The sequence below is a fragment of the Hemitrygon akajei genome, chromosome 5 (genome assembly GCF_048418815.1).
Source record: "Hemitrygon akajei chromosome 5, sHemAka1.3, whole genome shotgun sequence".
Lineage (NCBI taxonomy): Eukaryota > Metazoa > Chordata > Chondrichthyes > Myliobatiformes > Dasyatidae > Hemitrygon > Hemitrygon akajei.
Window position 1 is genome coordinate 133,105,699 of NC_133128.1, and position 23,062 is coordinate 133,128,760.

The window sequence follows — 23,062 nt, forward strand, 5'->3', positions numbered from 1 at the left end:
TCAGATTGGCAAAACTATCTCCTCCACAATCTCCATCAGCACAGGAGCACCACAGGGATGTGTGCTCAGCCCCCTGCTCTACTCACTTTACACTTATGACTGTGCACTATGGCTCCAACACCATATACAAGTTTGCTGATGACACCACTGTTCGGAGCCGTATCAAAGAGGGTGATGAATCAGCATACAGGAGGGAGATTGAAAACTTGGCAGAGTGGTGTAATAACAACATCTTACTTATTGTCAATAAGACCAAGGAACTGATAGTAGACTTCAGGAGAGGGAAACCAGAGGTCCATGAGCCAGTAATCATCAGAGGATCAGAGGTGGAGAGTGTCAGTAACATTAAATTCTTGGGTGTCACTATCTCAGAGGACCTGTCCTGGACCCGTCATAGAAACGTCATTGCGAAGAAAGCATGAGAATGCCTCTACTTCTTCAGGAGTCTGTGGAGATTCGACATGTCATCAAAAACCTTGGCAAACTTGTATAGATGTGTGGTGGAAAGTGTGCTGACTGGCTGCATTACAGCCTGGTTTGGCAAGACCAACGCCTTGGAGTGGAAAATACCACTAAAGGTAGTCGATTCGGCCCAGTGCATCACAGGCAAAACCCTCACAGCCATTGAGCTTATCTACATGAAACATTGCCGTAGAAAAGCAGCATCCATCATCAAAGATTTCACCACCCAGGACCATGTTCTTTTCTCACTGCTGCTATCAGGTAGAAGGTACAAGTGGCTCAGGACTCGCACAGCCAGGTTCAAGAACAGTTACTGCCCCTCAACCATCAGGCTCTTGAATAGAAGGGGATAACTACACTCATTCTATTTCTGGTGTTCCCACAATCAATGATCTCACTTTAAGGACTCTTTATCTTGATATTTCATGCTCTCATTATTTATTGCTATTTATTTGTATTTGTTTGCATTTGCGCAGTTTGTTTTTCGTTGATCCTGTTCTATAGATTTGCTAAGTATGCCCGCAGGAAAAAGAATCTCAGGGTTGTATTGGTGACAGGTATGAACTCTGATAATACATTTTACTGTGAACTTTGAGCTTTGAACTTTAATCCATTATGGGTTATATGTATAAATATGTGAATTGCATATGTCATCACACTACCACGTAATGCACGCCTTGCTTAAAGTAAATTCAAAGTTTGATCCGAAATTCCTGACCTCAGTGGCTTCCTTTGAATTGGTTTTGAAGTTGTAAAGTAAACATTTCAAAGGTACATTTAATGCCAGAGAAATGTATACTATATATATCCAGAGATACTTTTTCTTTGCAACCATCCACGAAAATAGAGGAGTGCCCCAAAGAATGAATGACAGTTAAATGTTAGAACCCCATGATCTCCCCCCCCCGATGCGTAAGCGGCAGCAAAGCGACGATCCCCCCTCCCCCACCAGCAAAAAATGCATCAGCGCTCCCCCCCGGCCGAGCACTCAAGCATTCAGGAAAGCATCAATAAAGACACAGACTTGCAGTACGTCATAGACTACTCGTTCACCCGGTATTCGACATACCACAGGCTCTCTCTCTCCCTAATAAGGGAAAAAGAGATGCCTCTGTTTCACAGCAAGAGGGGAGACATAACAAACAACTCGCTGATTTACGATGTTATAAGTCCATTGTGTCGCTTTTTCCGAGCTCTGTGCCCAAAGAACTCGGGTCTCTGGGCACACAACCAGCAGCCAGCTGGCCGCTTTCAATTTTCCGTGTCCCACGACACACGGAATTCCTGCAGAGGCACCGACCTTCGGTCTGCCCATCTCAGAGCCACGAAGTCCTGGAACGTCAAATCAAAGGCGAGCGAACCTCCTAGGCTGCAGCCTTGGCACATCGAATAACAGCCAGACGTCCCGCAAAGAACCAAGGTCAGCGTGAAGCTGCAGGTCAAAAGAACCCTGAAGAGGAAAAATTAGAGATATTAAAGATAGAAACAGAGCTGTTTCCGAAGATACAAGCAAAGGAGTCGCTGTTAGATACCTCCATCTCTCCTAAGCATAACAGCTGTCGAGGATGATAGCTCTAACAAGAAAAGTCTTAAATCACCCAACCTATCCTCATAAAATATGGTCTCCAACCCAGGCAATATTCTTTCAGGCACTCTTTAAAATGTATTATTGCTACCAAATATCTGGCCTGTCCTTGTATGTTTTCCCCGCTAACACCTCTGGTGAAGCATCTTGGAGATCTTTGCTCATTAAAAGTACTGCACAAGTGTACATGATGTTTGTGCGGATGAGGACTTTAAGTTCCTTTTCCATGTTTCTTTGAAGGAAGTGGATACTAAGAAGATATTGCCCATGAAGGAGGGTCCCTTCCCATTGACTAGTCACAAAGACAATGTTATTACTATTTAGTCAGTCCCTGATTTTCTATTGCAACTCTGCATACATTTTTCAGATGAGTTTATATTATGTGAATTTATTAATCCATCAGATACACTATGTAGACTAGACCCTAGCAAGCCACATCATGCCTTTAGTGCATGAAACCCCGCAGGGAAGATGCTCTCCGATCCCGCCAAACCCATGAGGCTGAGACGGTTCTCCCACCTGGGTTGTGTGGATGCTGTGCAATTTGCAACCCTGTTACAACTCAGTGCCAAGAAACAACAGACAGCACACTGCATATGACTAAAGGAATTATATTTATGAATCTTGACTAAAGGGTTGGTAAAGAAAAGAAAGAAAAAACAAAAAGGGCCCATTATAATTAAACAGTCAAATGTGCACCAGTTGGAGCTCAATTCACCGATCTTCAGTCGATCTCGGCTCCTGACTCCATCGAACCACAGTCTCCCCACTAGGTCGTATCTTACGACCAGTTCTCTCCAACATCTTTTCTCTTCATCTCCCGCCAACAAAGTACCCAGCTCACATCCCAAAGCACCTGTTATCACTAACCATAACCCAAACACTGCTTCTACAGAAAGACCATTACGTCAGCAGTGAAACCTGTCCCAGGGTGTTACACACAGAAACAGGCCCCTTGTCTCCCTGAGTCCATGCCCATAATATCAAGCTCAAATCCTACGTGACCCACTTTTTTTTATTCTTCCCGCACTCTCATCAACTCTTCCCAGATTCTACCTGCAGAACGGGGAAATTGATGGCAGCAAATGAACCCACGTACACGTTTGTCTTTTTGTGATGTGGCAAGGAAGCAGAGCACCAAGAGTACAGGAAGCATAAGAAACACCCTTCAAAGAGCACCTTTGATCAGAATTAAACCTGGATCGGGAGCTTGAATGATATAAACATAGGGGTGAGATTCATAAATATGAGGTGTTGATGAAGCTGGAATAATTGACACCATTCTACTACTGCTACTTTAAATATAATTCATCACTAATGAGAAATGAAAAGCATTTTTGCTTAAATATTGTTGGTATTGACCCAATGAGAATAATTGTAAAACCCAGCGAATTAGAAGTTCACACAATGTAGCATTTCAGCAGCACTGTTTAATGCACTGCAACATCTGGGAGAAATTTGTGTGTGAAAATTCCTTGATTTGGATAAGCTAAGTTAATAAGTTCTGAGTTCAAAGTATTTTGTAGCCTGGGGAAAAGTACACACTCAGGACAACAAATACTTTTTCCGGGTTTTAATTCCTTTATCTGTTTTAGATGTTTAAGTGCCAGAACAGAGTCTTAAAACAAAATGAACGACTTTACAATCAGGTCCTGCCATTACAATCTCCGTTTAACCTTCGATCCACACACTTGCGTCTTGACCAATTGCGTATGCAGTATAAAAATACAAAGAAAATTGCACAAAACTAATACAGTACTAATACGGTAGTGGCAATTCTGAAGGAACACAATACAAACAACATTAGAATCCCCCCAACCCTGAATCTTATACATCGCAGCGAAAAATGTAAGTGAGTACATCTTATCTAAGATGTCTACTACTCTTTAGTACACACGTGCTGAACCCCCGAACGGAGACTAAACATTCACGTTACGTGGTTACGTGCACAATCAGTCATGATACAATAAAGTTAGACAAAAGGTATACTTTGGCACAACTCTTACACGATATTGCCTGGTAGTTAAATCACAGGAAGATTGACCTACTTGGCTGGTAAGGAACTTTGCACAAGCCACGCTATCCAGCATTGAGTCCTTTACTCGTGAAAATCTAAAGCATCCACATGTAAAACATGTCAGATTACTGATATTCTCAATTCGCCAACAAGCATAAATGAATTCACATGGATATCGTCAATTAATGCTCACCTTTCCTTACCGTGCCCAGCATCTCTGGGAGGAACTCAATTCCAAAGCCCCACCAGCTTCTTCAGCAGAAAACAAAATGGTCTCCCCACTATCCCGTGCGTGCATAATGACGCCACCATCTCCAAGTAAAGGCACAGACAATTATTCTAGCATTACCCAGATAGATGCCTGAGTACACTTTTTAACGATAATGAATAGCATTCGACGGGCACCCAGTTACAGTAAATTTATTATCAACATATATATGTCACCATATGCAATCCTGATGTTTGTTTTCTTGCGGGCATTCTCAGTAAATCCATGAAACATGGAATCAATGAAAGACCACACCCAACAGGGTGGACAAACAACCAATGTGCAAAAGGCAATGAACTATGCAAATACAAGAGGAACAAAGAAATAATAATAAACAAGTAAATAAACAATAAATATTAAGAACATGAGATGAAGAGTCCTTAAAAGTGAATCCATAGTTTGTGGGAATAGTTCAGTGATGGGGCAAGTGAAGTTGAGTGAAGTTATCTCCATTGGTTCAAGGGCCTGATGTTTAAGAAGAAAGCATGGGCTGGGTGGTGGGGGTCCTTGATGATGGATGCTGCTTTCTTACAGCAGTGCTCCACGTAGATGTGCTCAATGGTGGGGAGGGCTTTACCTGTGATCGACTGGGCCACGTCCATTACTTTTTGTAGAATTTTCCATTCAATGACATCAGTGTTTCCACATTAGGCTGTGATGCAATCAGTCAATATACTTTCCACCACACGTCTATAGAAGTTTGTCAAAGTTTTAAAGGTCATGCTGAATCTTTGCAAACTTCCAAGGAAGAAGAGGCACTTACCTGTTTTATTTTTATTTCTAATTGCACTTACGTGCTGTAACAAGCAATGAAGTCAGTATGGTCAGGACTGCCTAGGTTTTGAAATGTAGTTTGTCCTGATTTAGTTGGACTCATCTGGGAAGTTTTATTTGATCTTTGAACTCAAACATTACATTAACTATACAGCGCATGAACTTTTAAAACGTTTATCCAATGGGCTCTTAGCCTATTGAGAGAAGAGATACATGGCTTGCTCAGTCTCTTTTGTTATTTATAAGCTTTGTGTCCTTGCGTTAATCCATTGGGCCCTTCAAAGGATAGACATCCTTGTGAGATATGGTGACCAGAGCAGTTACAATCCTACAAGACTGATTTAACCAAGGTCATATCTGACTTTAATATGACTTGTTCATTTTTAATTCTATAACCCCAGAGACAAACTCAGTGAATTGCTTATATCTAAAGTCAAAGAGCATTTATTATCAAAGTATCTACACTACGTACATACAACCTTGAGATTAATTTCCTTACAGTGGTCTTTCTATCAGTCTGTGAACCAATAACTCTTTGTGGCACTATCCTATCCCATTTATGGTCCTATGATCTGGAGGTGCATTGATGCACCTTCACCCCAATTGCAAAGTACATTTATTAATGCCAACCTAAATTTCATCAAGACCTTCTTCAAAATAAAATATATCACCTAATCCGATGCTTATTTGACTCCCTGTTCTAAATTATATATGCAAATAGAAATAACGATGGGCCTCAATAGGGCTGACATGGTAGCACAGCAGTTAGCAAAATGGTTTACAGCACTAGCAACCAGCGTTTAATTACTGCTGCTGAAGTTTGTACGTTCTCCCCTGTGACTGTGTGGAAGTTCTGCATCTGTTCTGGCTTCCTCCCCCATTTCAAAGATGTACGGTTAATTGGTTAGTTGGTCAAATGGGTGGAAGTGGGCGGCTTAGGCTCACCGTGCCTCTAATAAAAACGATGGTTCCATCTTCAGTTCCCGCAAACACCATCAGCTGAGCGACGACATTTTCAAGTCAAGTCGCTTTTTATTGTCATTGCGACCATAGACTGCTGGTACAGTACACAGTAAAAATGAGACAACGTTCCTCCAGGACCCTGGAGCTACATGAAACAACACAAAACTACACTAGACTACAGACCTACACAGGACTATATAAAGTGCACAGAACAGTGCAGGGCAGTATAATAATTAATTAATTAATACATAATTAATAAACTAGACCATAGGCACAGTAGTGGACAAAGTTCAATATAATAATAAATGATGTAGATGTCAGACTAGACTCTGGGTATTGAGGAGTCTGATGGCTTGGGGGAAGAAACTGTTACATAATCTGGTCGTGAGAGCCCGAATGCTTCGGTGCCTTTTCCCAGATGGCAGGAGGGAGAAGAGTTTGTACGAGGGGTGCGTGGGGTCCTTCACAATGCTGTTAGCTCTGTGAGTGCAGCGTGAGGTGTAAATGTCTGTAATGGCGGGAAGAGAGACCCCGATGATCTTCTCAGCTGACCTCACTATCCGCTGCAGGGTCTTGCGATCCGAGATGGTGCAATTCCCGAACCAGGCAGTGATGTAGCTGCTCAGGATGCTCTCGATGCCACTACTCCTGATGTTGCATCCTGTTTGTTTCTCATTCCCTCACTCCTTGTGTAAATGCCAGTGGAGATGCAACAACTTTGTGGTGAAGGGTCACTAGAGCTGGTTATTGGGACCCTCAGGAGAAGACAGAGCACCCGCTATCAGCAGCAGAGGAAATGGGACACCTCGCAAACTTTCCCAGCTGGCCGCCCCATAGCCACCTCCTGCTCCATTTGTAGAAGAGATGACTGCTTCGTCATCTCAGTGCCCACAAATCTAGGTGGATGAAAATCATCCCGCAGGACTGGCTAAGAAGAAAAGAGAGTTCATCAAAGCCCTTTTGAAAATCAAAGTACGTCACATTTCCTATATTATCTGTTTATACCTTATCTGCTAGAATGCAGCAAGGTTAGTCAAACACTACATTCCCTTTTAAAATCTGCTGCCTATTGTTTATTCCATTTTCAGCCTCTAGATATTTGTTGATTTGATCTATGAGTAAAGATTCCATTATCTCTCCTACCAACAACTTTAAGCTAACTGGTCTAATGTTCCCCGGACTTGCTTTATCTCCCTGTTTAAATACAGGAATAATTTTAGCTGTCTGCCAGTCCCCTGGCACTATTCCCTTTTCTAATGAATTTTTATAAATACATAATCGTGCCTCGACTGTCTTTTCCCTAGCTTCTTTTAGTATGCATAGTTGCAATATCACCTCAGTAGTTTTATCCACTCTGAGGTCGATTAGTTTATCAATTACCTCTCACCTTTCCATCTTTAGAATCTTGATATCTTTATCGATCTTTTCTTCCAAGATCATGTCTGCATCTTCGTCTCTCTGATACATACTGATGCAAAGCAGCCATTCAGTGTTTCTGCCATTTTGTTGTTATACCTGTGACCATGCTTTATCACAGTTCTTACCACATTCAGCCCATTGAGTGCATACTGGCTCGCTGCATAATCCCTTTCCCTTAATTATAAAACCATAAAAAAAGGGAGAAGAATTAGGCCATTCAGCCCATTGAGTGTATGCTGGCTCTCTGCATAATCCCTTTCCCCTAATTATAAAACTATAAGACATGGGAGCAGAATTATGCCATTCAGCCCACTGAGTCTGTTCCATCTTGGCTGATTTATTATCCCCCTCAACCCCATTCTCTTATTTTTTCCCTGTTACCATTGACACCCTTACTAATCAACAACCTATTAACTTCTGCTTTAAATATACTCAATGAGTTGGTCTCCACAGCCATTTATAGCAATGAATTCCCCAAATTCATCATGCACTAGCCAAAGAACTTCCTTCTCATCTCTTCTGAATATCCTATCATATTTCCATCAACTTTCCCCTATGCCAAATTTCCTGTAACCTTCGTACACTGGGGGCAGTTTACAGCGGCCAGCTAACCTACCAGCACATCCTTGGGCAGCGGGTTGAAACTGGAGCGCCTGGAAGAAAGCTATGCAGTCACAAAGTGAACGTGCAGACTCCATATAAATGCACAGCACCTGAGGTCTGGATCGAACGTGGGTCACCGGAGCTGTGGGGGCAGCAGTATGGCCTGCTGCACCAATATGCCACTCTACGCTCCTATGTAACTGGTTTTCATATCCCTGTACTGATGATCCCTTTCGATATGTACTCCTGCAGAGCACTGTTTCCTTCCCTCAGTAATTCCTTTTAGCTGTCCTGATTCTTGTTGTAAAGCTTCCTTCCCAATCTCCATTCTCGCCATTCTCCCATCGTGATTATGGAGAGGAGAGTCAAGCAGGATTCTTACATTTGGTGACACTTATAAATATTAATTCTTGTCATCTACCGGAAGAATAATGTTGTAACCACTCGCAGCCATGTCCTCCTTCACCTCTCTTGCCAACCACGCCCCCTCCCTCACAATCACAGCCAGCCAGCACTCAGTCAAATGAAAAGTGCCCCTCTTCTCTAGCCTGGCTAAAAGTTCACACTAGGGAGTAATGAATACTGTACATTACACACACTAAGAACAGTCATTTCTCAAAGTGCAGTGATAAAAGGTCAGTTTTTTTGGTCTAGGTTAATGGATTTGATTCTGTTAACACCCAGTGGGCTTCTGGCTTCGAAAGATGTCCAGCAGTTCCTTTGCATTTTTTTCCCCATCGAGAGCTCGTCAAAAATCCATAGTCTGGTACGCAGGCTTCTTTCAGATGTGGCAATTTGTTTTGAGTTAATTTTCATTGGATAAGTGGGCAGAAGGCTTTCATTTTGACAAAGTAATGCTGCTGACCTGCAGGACCCTAACTCAGTTCATTGAAGAGAGTGTTCAGATGGAGCTTCCTGTGTTGGTTCTCTGAGGAGCCTTTTTAATAGGCCCCACTACCCTGCTCTTTTGCCATAGGCTTTTTTCAAATATTTCACCTAATTACAATTTATGTACTTACTACCCATTATGCCACTGGTGTTTAGGGCAGTAATAAAGGGCCTCCAGATCTGTCTGGTATTGGCAGTCCTGGATGGAGACTCAGGAATACCATCGCACAAAGATGTAGAAGGATTCTCCATTGCTGTTTCTGTAGAGTTTTGTTTTACCATTCAGGGCTGTTAGCCCTGAGCTGAACCTCTGAACCTGGAGGACCACACTGGACTACCCTTAGACTGGCCTCTACCCTTTGACCTGCCTAGCATGGGTGACCCCGCCAAAAGCCAAAGCACAAGGCCCTGACACCAGCCAGTGGAGCTCTCCGGGCCATTGATCCACACAAGCCTCCAAACCACATCAAGGACCTCCTGACAAGTCACTATTAAATTTGTTATAACAAATCTTTCAAGCAGCATCTTCCAGATCATAAGAACTTGCTGAATTAAAAAACTGCAGACTGTACAGAATGTTCAGAATCAGGTTTATTATCATTGACATAGGCTATGAAATATAATGCTTTGCAGCTGCTGTACAATCCAATAGATAAAACATACTATAAATTATGTTAATAAATATAATATATATATATATATATAAAATAAATAGGTAGTGCAAAAATAGTGAGGTGGTGTTCATGGGTTCATTGGCCATTCGTCAGTCTGATGGTGGAGGAGAAGGAAGCTGTTCTTAAAACATTAAGTGTGTGTCTTCACTCTTCTGTACTGCCATTCTGAGAGCAGTAATGAGAAGAGGGCATGTCATTGGTGTTGGGGGTCCTTAATGATGGATACCTCATTCTTGAGGCATTCACCTCCACCTCTTATCTCTTTTCTCCTCTGGTCGCCGACCCATTGACCCTCGGATGTTGTCCCTTCTTCCCCACTCTCTCAAACCTTTTGAATGAAACCATACTCATATTGACCTCCCTGCTTTAAGGAGAGTCATCTCTGCCTTTAACCTCTTCATTTCCAGTGTCCCCCTTCAGTAAACTGCTGCAAAAGGACATCAACATGACAATAGACGGGGGAACACTAAAACAGAAGGAGCTGGGGGGAAAACCCGGCAACTTAGGCGGCAGCCATGGAAAAAGAGGTAACGTTCATCTTTCAAGTCAAAGGTTCTGATTAGACAAAGGATCTTTGACCCAAACCATTAACTCTATTTTACTTTCTACTTTTCATGACTGAAAAACAACCAAGTTTCCTTTGGTGTGCAAGACTGCCTCTCTGGGGGAAATGATATGCTAAATGTTGACTCTGTTTCTCTCTCTGCGGATGCTAACTGGCCTGCAGCGTGTTCCCAGCACTTTCAAAAGTTTAGAGTAAATTTATTATCCAAGTACATATGTTTGTGTGTGCACCCTTAACTCCTGGTGGAGTCATCGGGGCGCTGTCATGACAAGCTTTCTGCACCGATCTTTTTGGTGATTGCTCATCATACAGTGTGTCTTGGGCATCTGAAACCTGGCAGAGCCCATCCCTCTCCAGGTTTTTTTTGGAACTGGCTGGATTAGAACTCAGGAGCCTTCGCTCCAAAGTCCGGCACTGTTGTCACTATGCCACCAGCCGGCTGGGTCATGGCTTGGCAAAGTACATATATATCACAATAAATTACCCGGAGATTCATTTTCTGGCAGGCATTCTGTTGTTGTGCCATATCGGGTCTCTTACGTTATGGATTAAGTTTGCTCCATGATAATTGAGCAGCAGCTCCTGAGGGGAACTAACATCCCCAGCTGCTGGCACCACTTTGGGACAGTTCTGCCTCCTGGTGCCAGTTGCAAAAATGGGTATAGGTACCACATGACATTGGCTCCGTTGTGTCAATACAGTTGGGGACTCCAAGCAGAGGTCATGGTGGTCAGAGCACACCCCCAGGAAAATAGAACATTTCGAGCACGATTTGGACCACTGGGAAAGAATGTTGTCACAGAAACCTTCCTGGTAATGGCTTGTTTAGGGACTGACCATTGTGAAAGGTCTGCTCCTGCATTCACAAAACGCACTGATCACGAAGCCTGTACTTGTGGTGGAAAATTTGCAATGGTGTTGCCAAATTGCCCATGTTTGTTGGGCTCCATACTGAAGAGCATTTTATGTACACAATACACCATTGCCGTTCATTAAAGCACACTGACTTCTGACGCTGTCAATGTGGAGTATGCACGTTCCTCTCTGCCGTCAGATTTCCGAATGGACCCGTGAACACTACCTCAGTATCATTTTTTGCTCTCTTTTTGCAATACTTCTTTAATTTTTAAATATATTTCTTATTATAATTGTAGATAGTATAATTCACACATTATAGTATGTTTTATGTATTGCACTGTTTGGCTGCCACAAGACAACAAATTTCATATCTATGTCAATGATAATAAATCTGATTCTGGTTCTGATTCTCCCTTTGACTAAGTGAGTTTTGTCTGGAGTCCTGGTTTCTTTCCACATTCCAAAGACTTGTAGGTTAATTGCCTACTGTAAACTGCAGCTGATGTTTACGCCAGTGGTATGGGAATGTGGGGAGAATAAAACAGGTAAAATCAGGGTTAACCTGAGTGGGTGATTGATGGTCAGCTTGGACCAGGTGGGCCAAAGGGCCTGTGTCCCTGCTGTATCTCTCCATGATACTTCTTGCAACATCAGTAAACCATGAGAATGCAGATGCAGGAGTCTGCAGCAAAAATCAAACTGCTGGAGGAGCTCAGGGGGTCATGTAGCAGCGAGCCAAGAAATGATGCAGGTTCTTAACCTAAGATACCATCACCTCCACAGACGCTGCCTAACCTGCTGAGTTCCTCCAGCCATTTGTGTTTCACTAAAACATGTTATCTGATCGTTATCAGATTGCTGTTTATGGGAACTTGCTGCTTACTAATTAGCAGTCAAGTTGTGACATTGAGTCACTTTAGAAGTCCGCACTAACTGTGAGTTTGTGACCAACACAGATTCGGTGGACTGAATGGCCAGCTTCGAAACCACATCTACAATGGTTGTGAAAGTGGTCCAAAGCGTCACCACCCTAATGACCATCAAGGACAAATAGAACGGTGCCGGAATAAGGCCAGAAATATCATGAAGGATTCTACCCTCCCTGCTCGTGGACTGCTTGTCCCACTCCCATCAGGGAAGAGGCTACACACCAGGGCCATTAGACTCAAAAACAGTTACTTTCCCCAAGCCGTCAAGCTGATCAACACCTCCACCCACTGACCCAGCCGTCCACTACACACACACCAGCCACTCCTCTCCACAGCCCCTCAGTATCCCATCATGCACTGCGACTTTGTGCTTACACTCCACATCCCATACCCACACTGACACTGTCACTGTGTTTTCATATACCCTGCAGCTACCTAGAATTCCTCTTGCCAAGAGTCACTTCGTCACTTTATCATTTGCTGTCAGTCACCTTTTGTACAGATCCTCCTGCACCTAGTGTCACTTTATGTATGTGTAGAAGCTAATTATATATATATGTGGCCATACTCAGTTACTGGTGCATTATAGGATTGTTACATATTTACACATTTTTAAAATTCTGTTCTTTATGCTTATTGTGTTTTTTTATGCTGCATCAGATCCAGAATAACAATAATTTTGTTCTCCTTTACACTCGTGTATTGAAGAATGGCAATAAACAATCCTGAATCATAAAAACCTCTCTGTGACTCCATAAGGATATGACACTACATATTTACATTGCAGGGAAAAATAACATGGACGAGCTGGGCTAAAGGGTCTGTTTCTGTGCTGGAGTGCTCAAATGCTCTATAAATCTATGACAAGTGGAAATGAAACGGGTGCATCCTCATATTGTATTGGTCTTTGACACAAATGACCCATTTCATTGTTATGTTTCAATGACTCACATGCACGTGTGACAAATAATGCTAATCTTTAGTATCACTCCAACCTGTTTAGTTTCACTTGAAAGGAAAAAGAAGCTCATCCAGAAATTTCAGTTAAAAAATGTTCCTTTTAGGAGAGGACCAATCGCACTTGACCTTCAAAAGCAGATGGATTTACCTTATGGGAAACCAATGAATCCTTCGGAAGAACACAGGAACCTAGGTGCAGGGGTGGGTCACTTGACCCCTCAAGGTTGCCCCACTATTAATGGCTCATCTACCTCAGGCCTCAACTCCTCTGTGCCAATTCCAAAGTCCTCAATCCTCTGATCTTTCGAAATCTACCTCCACTTTAAATATTTCCAAAAAGCCAGCTTCCACAACACTCTATCATGGGTAATTCCAGAGATTCACTACCCTTTCTGAGAAGCAGCTTACGTGCATCTTGGTTTTAAATGATTGGCCACCAATCATGAAACCACGACCACCTATTTGTGACGCTTCCTCTCATCATCTCCCATTATGCCCCCTTGAGAATTTCTACATTTGATTCTTCAAAGTTCCATTCCTCTGAGCTCCAAGGACAGCACGGTAGTGTAGCAATTAGCGTAACACACGTTACAGATCCAGCAATCTCGTTTAGGTTTCAATTCTCTCCACTTCTGGTAAGGAGTTTGTACGTTTTCCCCTTGACCACATGGGTTTCCTCCAAGTGCTCAGCTTTCCTCCCACTTTCCAAAGACGGACAGGTTACAGTTAACAAGTTGTGAGCATGCTCTGTCAGCGCCAGAAGAGTGGCGATACTCGCAGGCTGCCTGCAGCACACCCTCGGACTATGTTGGTTGTTGACGTAAACAATGCACTTTACTGTATGTTTTAAAGTTCCACATGTACCGGTGACAAATAAAATTAACCTTTAATATAAACCCTACCTGCTTCATATCATTTGATAGAGCAATCATCTCATCCCAGGAATTAGCCTGGTGAATCTCCTTTGGACTGCCTCTTAAAAGACTGAATCCTGTGGTAGCCAAGCGTTGAAAGGGGAATACTAAACAGGAACATCCTTCACTGGTATATAATGAATTGACTTCACTTCTTACATCCTTCACATACCATACATGAGGAGCAAACATCTTTATATTACGTCTCCATCTAAATGTGCAATGTGCACTCATAGTAATTTATAATAGTTTATAATAAATAGAACAGTTAATGTAATATAGAGTACACTCAAGTCAGCGTGACTTCATTAGTCTGATGGCCTGGTGGAAGAAGCTGTTAGTCCTGGCTTTTATGCTGCCGTACCACTTCCTGGATGGTAGCAGCTGGAAAAGATTGTGGTTGGGGTGACTCAGGTCCCCAATGATCCTACGGGCCCTTTTTTCACACCCGTCCTTGTGAATGTCCTGAATAGTGGGAAGTTCACAACTACAGATGCGCTGGGCTGTCCGCACCACTCTCTGCAGAGTCCTGCGATTAAAGGAAGTACAGTTCCCATACCAGGCAGTGATGCAGCCAGTCAGGATGCTCTCAATTGTGCCCCTGTAGAAAGTTCTTAGGATTTGGAGGCCCATACCAAACTTCCTCAACCATCTGAGGTGAAAGAGGCGCTGTTGTGCCTTTTTCACCACACAGCTGGTGTGTACAGACCACGTGAGGTCCTCGGTGATGTGGATGCCGAGGAACTTGAAGCTGTTTACCCTCTCAACCCCAGATCCATTGATGTCAATAGGGGTTAACCCGTCTCCATTCTTCCTGTAATCCACAACCATCTCCTTTGGTTTTGCGACATTGAGGAGAGGTTGTTTTCTTGACACCACTGTGTCAGGGTGATGACTTCTTCCCTATAGACCACCTCGTTATTGTTTGAGATAAGGCCAATCAATGTAGTGTCAGAGGCAAATTTAGTTAGCAGATTGGAGCTGTGGGTGGCAATACAGTCATGAGTATACAGGGAGTAAAGGAGGGGACTCAGTACACAGTCCTGAGGGGCTCCTGTGTTGAGAGTCAGAGGGGTGGAGGTGAGGGAGCCCACTCTTACCACCTGCTGGTGATTTGACAGGAAGTCCAGGATCCAGCTGCACAAGGCCGAGGTCTCTGAGCTTCCTGTCGAGCCTGGCTGGAACTATGGTGTTGAATGCTGAACTGTAGTCCAAGAACAGCATTCTCACATAAGGGAAGTTTGCTCTCTCATATAGGGAAGCTGATGGAACTTGTTGGAACGAGAGATCTCATAGTTCACTTGTTCAGTTAGATATTTACTTCATCAGTGAGTTCAAATGCTTTTCCATCACATGCTGCTGGTGGGGCTGGCTCACAATGGCATGGTGAGAGCATTTTGCGTAGGGGAGACAGTCCAATCTGTCACAGGAAAAGCCCTCCCCACCACTGAGCATATTTACAATGAGCAGCACCCATCATCAAGGACCCCCACTCTCCAGGCCATGCACACTTCTCAACACTACCATCAAGCAGGAGATACAGGAGCCTTTAGCAGGTTCAGGTACACCCATCAGGCTCCCAAACCAGTGTGGATAACTTCACTCACCTCAACTCTTACTCCACAACCTACAGACTCCGTTTCAAGAACTTTACTCCTCATGCTCTCAGTACAATTATTTTTGCACAAGATGTCTATTTTTGCACATTGGTTGTTTGTCAGGCTTTGCATGTCGTTTTCCATAGATTCTATTCTATTGCTTTGCATTCCTGTAAATGCCTGCTAGAAAACAAATCTCAAGGTAACATACATTGCCATACACTGTATGTTCTTTGATAATGAATTTACCTTGACTTTGAATGGCACCTCATCATCTTAACCAATGAACTTTAAGGCTTCAGAGATAAACAGAGGAGAATGGTGAAATAAAGTGGGCGAATTCAGTGTCAGCTCAGGTAAAGAAAGAAATATAAAGAGAAGGAAAAATAACTGGATTGTGAGAGGGAAGTACGAGAAGAAAACCAGATTTAAGTTGAAAATATGACTGTTTTATAACCTCTGACTGCAATTTGCTACATTGGGGAATGTAACTGCAAAATTTTATTATTTGTTTTCTGGACCAGAGAGTCTGATGTGATCCTTAATGATTGAAACTTAAAGGAAGGAGATCTTAGTATTAGTAATTACTAAACTTACAATGATGAGTTTAATGAGCAATTAATGTGAAAATGCTGCAACATCATGAAGTTCATGAGGAGGTGAGGGAAAAATCAAATGGAGAGATTCAGATTGGCAGGGACCTCATGGTAATTCTCAGTCTTGGAGCAAGGTGTTCCTTCTCACAGCTTGCAATTTGCATATTAATAGCAGTGAACATTGTTCACTTAGATTTTGCTAAACTTTAAAAGTTAAGTTTTGGTCATGCATTGTGCCTCAGTGGATAACACGCTTACTTCTGGGCGGAACAGTAGCGTTGCAGTTAGCGTAACGTTTTACAGTGCCAACGATGACGATTAGGGTTGAATTCCTTCCATTGCCTGTAGGGGTGCGGATATTTGCCCCATGACTGCATGGCTTTCCTCCATGTGCTCAGTTTTCCTCCCACATTCCAAAGGTGTATGGTTTAGTAAGGGCCCGTAAGTTGTGGGCACACAAGCTTGGCATCGGAAACATGGTGACACTTGGGCTGCTCCCATCCCAGCACAATCCTCAGACTGAGCTGGTCGTTGATGCAAGCGATGCATTTCACTGCATGTTTTGCTGTTTCAATGTACATGTGAAAAATTAAGCTGATCTTTAAATCTTCTGGGTTAGAAGGTTGTAGGATTGAAGAATCCCTAAACCTCTTAACCCAGAAGAGATAAAAGTTAAAGAAACCACATATTAAAGTTGAACACATCTTGACTTTAACATTCTGAAACCAGTCTTTGAAGAAGCAGTGGTATTTTTTCCAATCTTCCAACCAATTAAACATCACTAAAACATATCACCTGTGTAATCATTATGTTGCTGTTTGTGGGCACTTGCATAGACAAACCGGCCATAGTACCTCAGATGCTTTTCATTGGCTCTTTGGGAGATCCTGAGAATATTTACGTCCCCTGAACTTAATTTTCTTCTCAGTTTGCGATCATTGAGGGAGGAGGGTTAAGCAGAACACTATTTGCTAACACTATCTTTGCAAGCTCATCGGAGACACCCTTTACCCAGGTCAAGCTCTCTTCTTGCTGCTGCCATCATGAAGATGGCACAGGAGCCTCAGGACTCACACCCCCAGGTTCAGGAACAGATTTTACCCTCAATCAAAGGGGATAACTTCATTCAATTTTACTTGCCCCTATCATCTAAAAGTTCCCTCAAATTATGGACTCACTTTCAACAGCTCTTCATCTCAAGTTCTCAATATTTATTTCTTATTTATTTATTATTATTATTATTTTTTTTCTTTCTCTTTTGTATTTGCAAAGTTTGTTGTCTTTTGCACATTGGTTGTCTGTCTATTCTATTACGTGTAGTCTTTCTTTAATTTTATTATGATTCTTAAATCTACTAAGTAGGCCTGCAGGAAAACAAATCTCGGGGATGAAAGTGGTGACATATATGCACTTGTATAATAAATTTACTTTGAACTTTGCAGTTTGAATATTGAAAGGCCAAGATAGAGTGGACATGGAGCGGATGTTCTCATTAGCGGAGGACTCAAGGATCCTCCTCCATGGCTTTAATCAACTTCACACTTCTCCTCCAGTCCTGTAAGTCCAAAAGCCACAGCCTCAAAATAGAAGAATGTCCCTTTATAACTGAAATGATGAGGAATTTCTTTAACCAGAGGGTGGTGAATCTGTGGAATTCGTTGCCACAGTTGGCTGTTCAGGCCAAGTCATTGGGTATATTTAAAGCAGAGGTTAATAGTTTTTTGCTTAGTGAGGGTGTCAAAGGTTATGGGGGAAAAGGCAGGATAATAGGTTTGAGAGGGAAAGTAAATCAGCCATGACTGAATGGCGGAGCAAACTTGAAAAACCGAATGGCCATATTCTGCTCCTATGTCTTATGGAATTATGCCATTGTTAAGTCCAGAGATCGCAAAAGCATGGACAATGGTCTGAGCAATGGGCGGGTCAGAGCTGACTGATACCACGATGGAGTGGACATAGAGTGAAAGGAAATTCTTGTCTATCACTGGTAAAGTCAGATACACTCAGTGCTCTGTATTAGGTATACCTGTACACAAGCTCGTTAATGCAAATATCTAATCGGCCAATCATGTGGCAAAAACTCAGAGCAGAAAAGCATGTACACCTGGTCAAGAGGTTCAATTGTTGTTCAGACCAAACATCAGAATGGGGAAGAAATGTGACCCAAGTGATTCTGACTGTGGAATGATTGTTTGTGCCGGATGGTGAAGTTTGAGTACCTCAGAAACTGCAGATTTCCTGGGATTTTCACACACAATAGTCTTTAGAATTTACAGCAAAAGATGCAAAAACAAAAAAAAAAGTGAGCCGCAGGTCTGTGGTTGAAAATGCTTGTTAATGAGAGAGGTCAGAGGGGAATGGCGAGACTGGTTCAAGCTGACAGGAATGTGAGAAAACTTAAATAACCACATGTTATAACAATGGTGTGCAGACAGCATGTCTGAATGCACAATATGTTGAACCTTAAAGTGGTTGGGCTACAACAGCAGAAGACCACGAACATATACTCAGTGCCCATTCCATTAGATACCACAAGTACCTAATAAAGTGGCCACTGGGTGTGCAGTCGAATGGTCTATATGGTCTTTGTATTATGGTCATCTTAAAATCACAGGGACTAAAGGAATTTATTATATGGATATTATCCATGTGAGTGATTGACTGCTCACAAGAAATTTCTCAGTGCAACTTTTTTCTTAATTATGTAAGTAAATGCTATGAGTCAAGCTTCCAGCCCCAGGAGATACAATCCTGTGTAGCTGCCATCTCTTGCAGACACCTGGTTTTAGCTGTAATCCTCCCTCCCAGGTGCGATCTGCTGCATTTTATTTATTTTCAATGCAGAGGCTGAAAATGGATTAAGAAGTCAGCTGTCTCAGCAAGCAAATTCTGATCAGCAACTTGATAAGGGGAATGGGGAACATTTCCACGTAATTACTCGGGCACCATGTGTCGAAAATGCCTCAAAACTGGTGTTAGCCTTCACTTTCGCTGTGTTATTAAAAAAATACAATTTCTCCTCTGAACATCATGTAGGTATTTGAAGCCTTCTCATAGTTTGATACTTCAAGCTGTGTCCAACAGGCACCTCAGATCTAACTCAATTTTGTTCAGAGGACAAAAATGCACTTTGATACCACACATTGATAAAATTAAACCACGCCTAAGTGGTTTTGCATCAGGTTGATTTTTGTCTCAAAGATACCTTTACTTCGTATACAGGAAAGGTGTTGCTGCCGATCTCAGTGAGAACTGTGGGTAGCCTTCCGCCATCTGTTAGAACCCAGTTGATATGCCCCAGGCCATGACAGGAAAAGCCCTCCCCACCGCCAAGCTCACCTACAAGGAGTGCTGTCACAAGAAAGCAACATCTGTCATTAATGACCCACACCTTCCAGGCCACGAGCTCTTCTCGCTGATTTTTATTTCATTTGCACAGTTTATCTTCTTTTGCACTTTGGTTGCTCTTTGTGAGTAGTTTTTCACTGATTCTGTTGTATTTATCTGTTCTACTGTGAATGCCAGTAAGAAAATGAATCTCAGGGTAGTGCATTGCAACATATCCATACTTTGATAATAAACTTACTTTGAACTGAAAAGAAAATCCAGCTGCCGTTCTTCATGCGGTGCCACACTGTCTAAGAAGCCATCTTTTCATGTGTAAAAAGTCCAGCCCACCCACCCTCAAATGTAAACAGCCATCATCCTTTTTGTATCTCGTGATGACATAAAAGAAGGACATGTTGTCTATCAAGTCCAAGCTGGCTCTTCCAATAACTCCATTACTTCCTGATAACTCTCTCACATGCCCACTGAAGATTCAACAAGGTGAAGAAGAGCTAAGGGCTTCTTCCTTTTGTCCTGGGCAGCATCTACTCTTCAACAAACACGTGAGCTGACCATTTTTACTCCATTGTTATCTGCTGATGAAGGTTTAGTATTATATTTCCTGTATTATACCCGTAACTATTTTTGGAGAAATTATTGGGAAGTACTGAGCTTGTGAAATAATGCAGCTTTTTTGTTCATTTGGCAACAACTTTCGAAAAGCCCCTGCTGTTTACATTTCTGTAGTTTTGAAGAGTGAGCAGTTGTGTGGATGGTCAAAAGCTGTTCCCTCATTGTCTGCTCCTCAGTCTATTTCTATGCAATTCCAGCTGACTGTGTCCTATTTTCTTTCAACCTTTACAGACTTGGTGGTATCTTATGGTAATACATCTACAGTATTGGACTTCTGTGAAATTTAAAAAAAAATGAAGATTGTATTACCAGAGATAACCTCTCACTGGCTGAGTATTAGACTAGAATATTAACTTGAATTCATAATTGTGGACACATGAAGAGGTCATGTGTCCAATCAGAATGATATTTCAATTTTTTGTTAATTTTTGTTTGTGAGTTGCCACTGAGTTCACAATGAGGGCACAGGACCCTTAGGTATCACAACACCATGTTTAGTCTCCTGAACCAGCATAGATAATTTCAATCACCTCAACTCTGAATTGATTCCACAACCTGCAGACTCACTTTCAAGGATTCTACATCTCATTTTCTCAGCATTATTCATTTATCTTTATTTGCACAATTTATCTTCTTTAGCACATTGATTGATTGTTGGTCTTTGTTTATGTCTAGTTTTTCATAAATTCTATTGTACTTTATTTTCCTGTAAAAACCTGCAAGAAAATGAATCTCCAGGTACTACATGGTGACATATTCAAGATTCAGATTCAAGGTCGTCTTTTGTTATTCTTCAGTACACAAAGGTAAAGAAGATCAAAATTATTGTTACTGAGAATCCATTGCAGCATAGTAAAACACAATAAGCATAAAACCACAATAAATTAATGCACTTCGATAATAAATTGACTTTGACAGTTTGGAATTCATGTCTGCTCTAGACACGAAGAGTTAGCAGACCCTTCCAGTATAGCATGGGATAGATAAATTTCAGGTGAAACTCCAACAAAGTAGGAGATCAAAGCATCAGGCAAATGTCTTTCATTCTACCAAGGATAATTTGGCAATCGAGTGTTTAGAGAGGGATCTATATTCAAAAGAAGTCCCCTTGAAACTTCCATTATTTCACCACATTCTACTTGTGAATTGTTCAAGCTTCCACTTAAAGAAATCATCTTTTCTATTCAGCCCTCAAGAAATAATTTTTTTTATTGAATAAACATACTTACAAAATGCAGCAACACAGATACATTGCAGAGCAGAGCAAAGATGATCTGTTTATTAGCCTATGTTTCTTTTTACAAAGGAAGGAAAGGCAGGAGGATATCATCCTTCAAATCTCACCCGTGGGCTCTAGGAAAGCTGGGCTACCGTGAGAGTGACACCCGGAAGACACAGAGTTTATAAAAGGCACAAAAGGGACACCTTGTCATACTCAAACACCTCGGTATTGCATAAGTGTGGAGAAAGCGATTGGGTAAAATTAGAAGGAAAATTAGAAAACCAAGGAAAGGGAATGAGAAAGAATCATTGGAAAGTAAAATTAAAGAAACTCCACATGGTTTACTATTGAATAAAGCACAAAGGGGTATTCAAGGAAAGAAAGTTTAGGGCCAAAATGGTGTGGTGGCAGTGGGAAATATGTACAAGGTTCTTAATTAATATTTTGAAGCTTTCTTCAGGAGTGGCACAGTAAGCATAATGTTATTGCAGCACCAGCGATCAGTGATCGGGGCCTAATTCCCGCCATTGCCCATAAGGAATTTGTACCTTCTCCCCCTGGCAGTATGGGTTTCCTCTGTCATTTTGAAGATGTATGGGTTAGTAGAGATCAGTGCATTGTGGGCATGCTATTTGGCGCCCGCAGCGTGGCAAAGCCCCCAGTGCCTATTGAGTCTGTGTTGCTTTTTGACACAAATGATGCATTTCACTATATCCTTTGATGTTTTAACGTACATGGGACAAATAAAGCTCATCTTTCTTTCTTTCAGAGAGATAGTCAATGCTGATATTCTAGTTAAGGGGGAAGAGAATGAAATATTGGATGAGATAAGCACAGTAGGAGAGGAAACTGCTTTACCAGTTTAGATAAATCGCTAAGCTCTGAACAGGTACATCCCAAGCAGCTTAAAGCAATGAGGCACATGAAATTGTGTAGACTCTGATAATCATTTCACAACAGGATGGGAGAACTCCAAGTACAGCAGAGCTGTTTGAGTAAGGAGGTTGTGATAAACTAAGCAACTACAGGAGCATTGGTTTTACAAGGATGTTGGACAAATAATTCCAATCTATTCTGAAGGGCATTCAGTTAGAAAGGCATAGATTAATTAGGGGCAAACCACATGGATTTGTTATTGGAAGACTGTGTGTGACTAACGAGGGGGATTAATGAGGGTGGCACATTTGATGTAGTCTATACGGATGTAAGCAAAACCACGTGAGAAATCAAAGAAAATTGGCAAATTAGATCAAGATTAGCCCAGTGACAGGAAGCAAATTAGTATTGTCTTTAGGGTCAGTACTTGGTCCGTATCTATTTGTAATATTTATTCCTGGCTTAGATTTAAATGCAGAGAAAACTGATTGTGCAGGATACAGTCACTGGCTATGTGGGTGACAGCAAGAGTACAGTTCTAGACTATGGGTGGTCTGGTTAGTTAGGCAGCAACGGGGAAAAATATAATTCAATTGGATAAGAATGAGATAATTCATTCTGGAAGTTATGATCAGGCAAGGGCATACACAATGAATGGAAGAATATGGTGGATAAAAGAATACAGAGACTTCTGAGTGTGCACCCAAAGATCTTTATGGCCCAGTCCATCACAGCTAAAGCTTTCCCTACCACTGAGCACATCTACATGAAGCATTGTCGCAGGAAAGCAGCATCCATCATCAGGGACCCTCACCACGCACAACATGCTCTCTTCTCATTGCTGTCTTTAGGAAGGTGGTACACAAGCCTCAGGACCAATGGACTCACTTTTGGGGATTCTTCATCTCATGTTCTTGATAGTTATTGATGA

General features: G+C 42.0%; 1 protein-coding gene across 1 annotated transcript in view; it reads right to left on the reverse strand.

Annotated features, from left to right (window-relative positions):
* Positions 1-1,698: 1,698 nt before the first annotated feature.
* Positions 1,699-23,062, reverse strand: part of LOC140728185 (partitioning defective 3 homolog B-like) — a 1,189,360-nt gene continuing 1,167,996 nt past the window's right edge. The window contains exon 23 of the mRNA XM_073046530.1: positions 1,699-1,912. Within this exon, the coding sequence (XP_072902631.1) occupies positions 1,714-1,912 (199 nt within the window). The 3' untranslated portion in view covers positions 1,699-1,713. The remainder of the gene's footprint in view (positions 1,913-23,062) is intronic.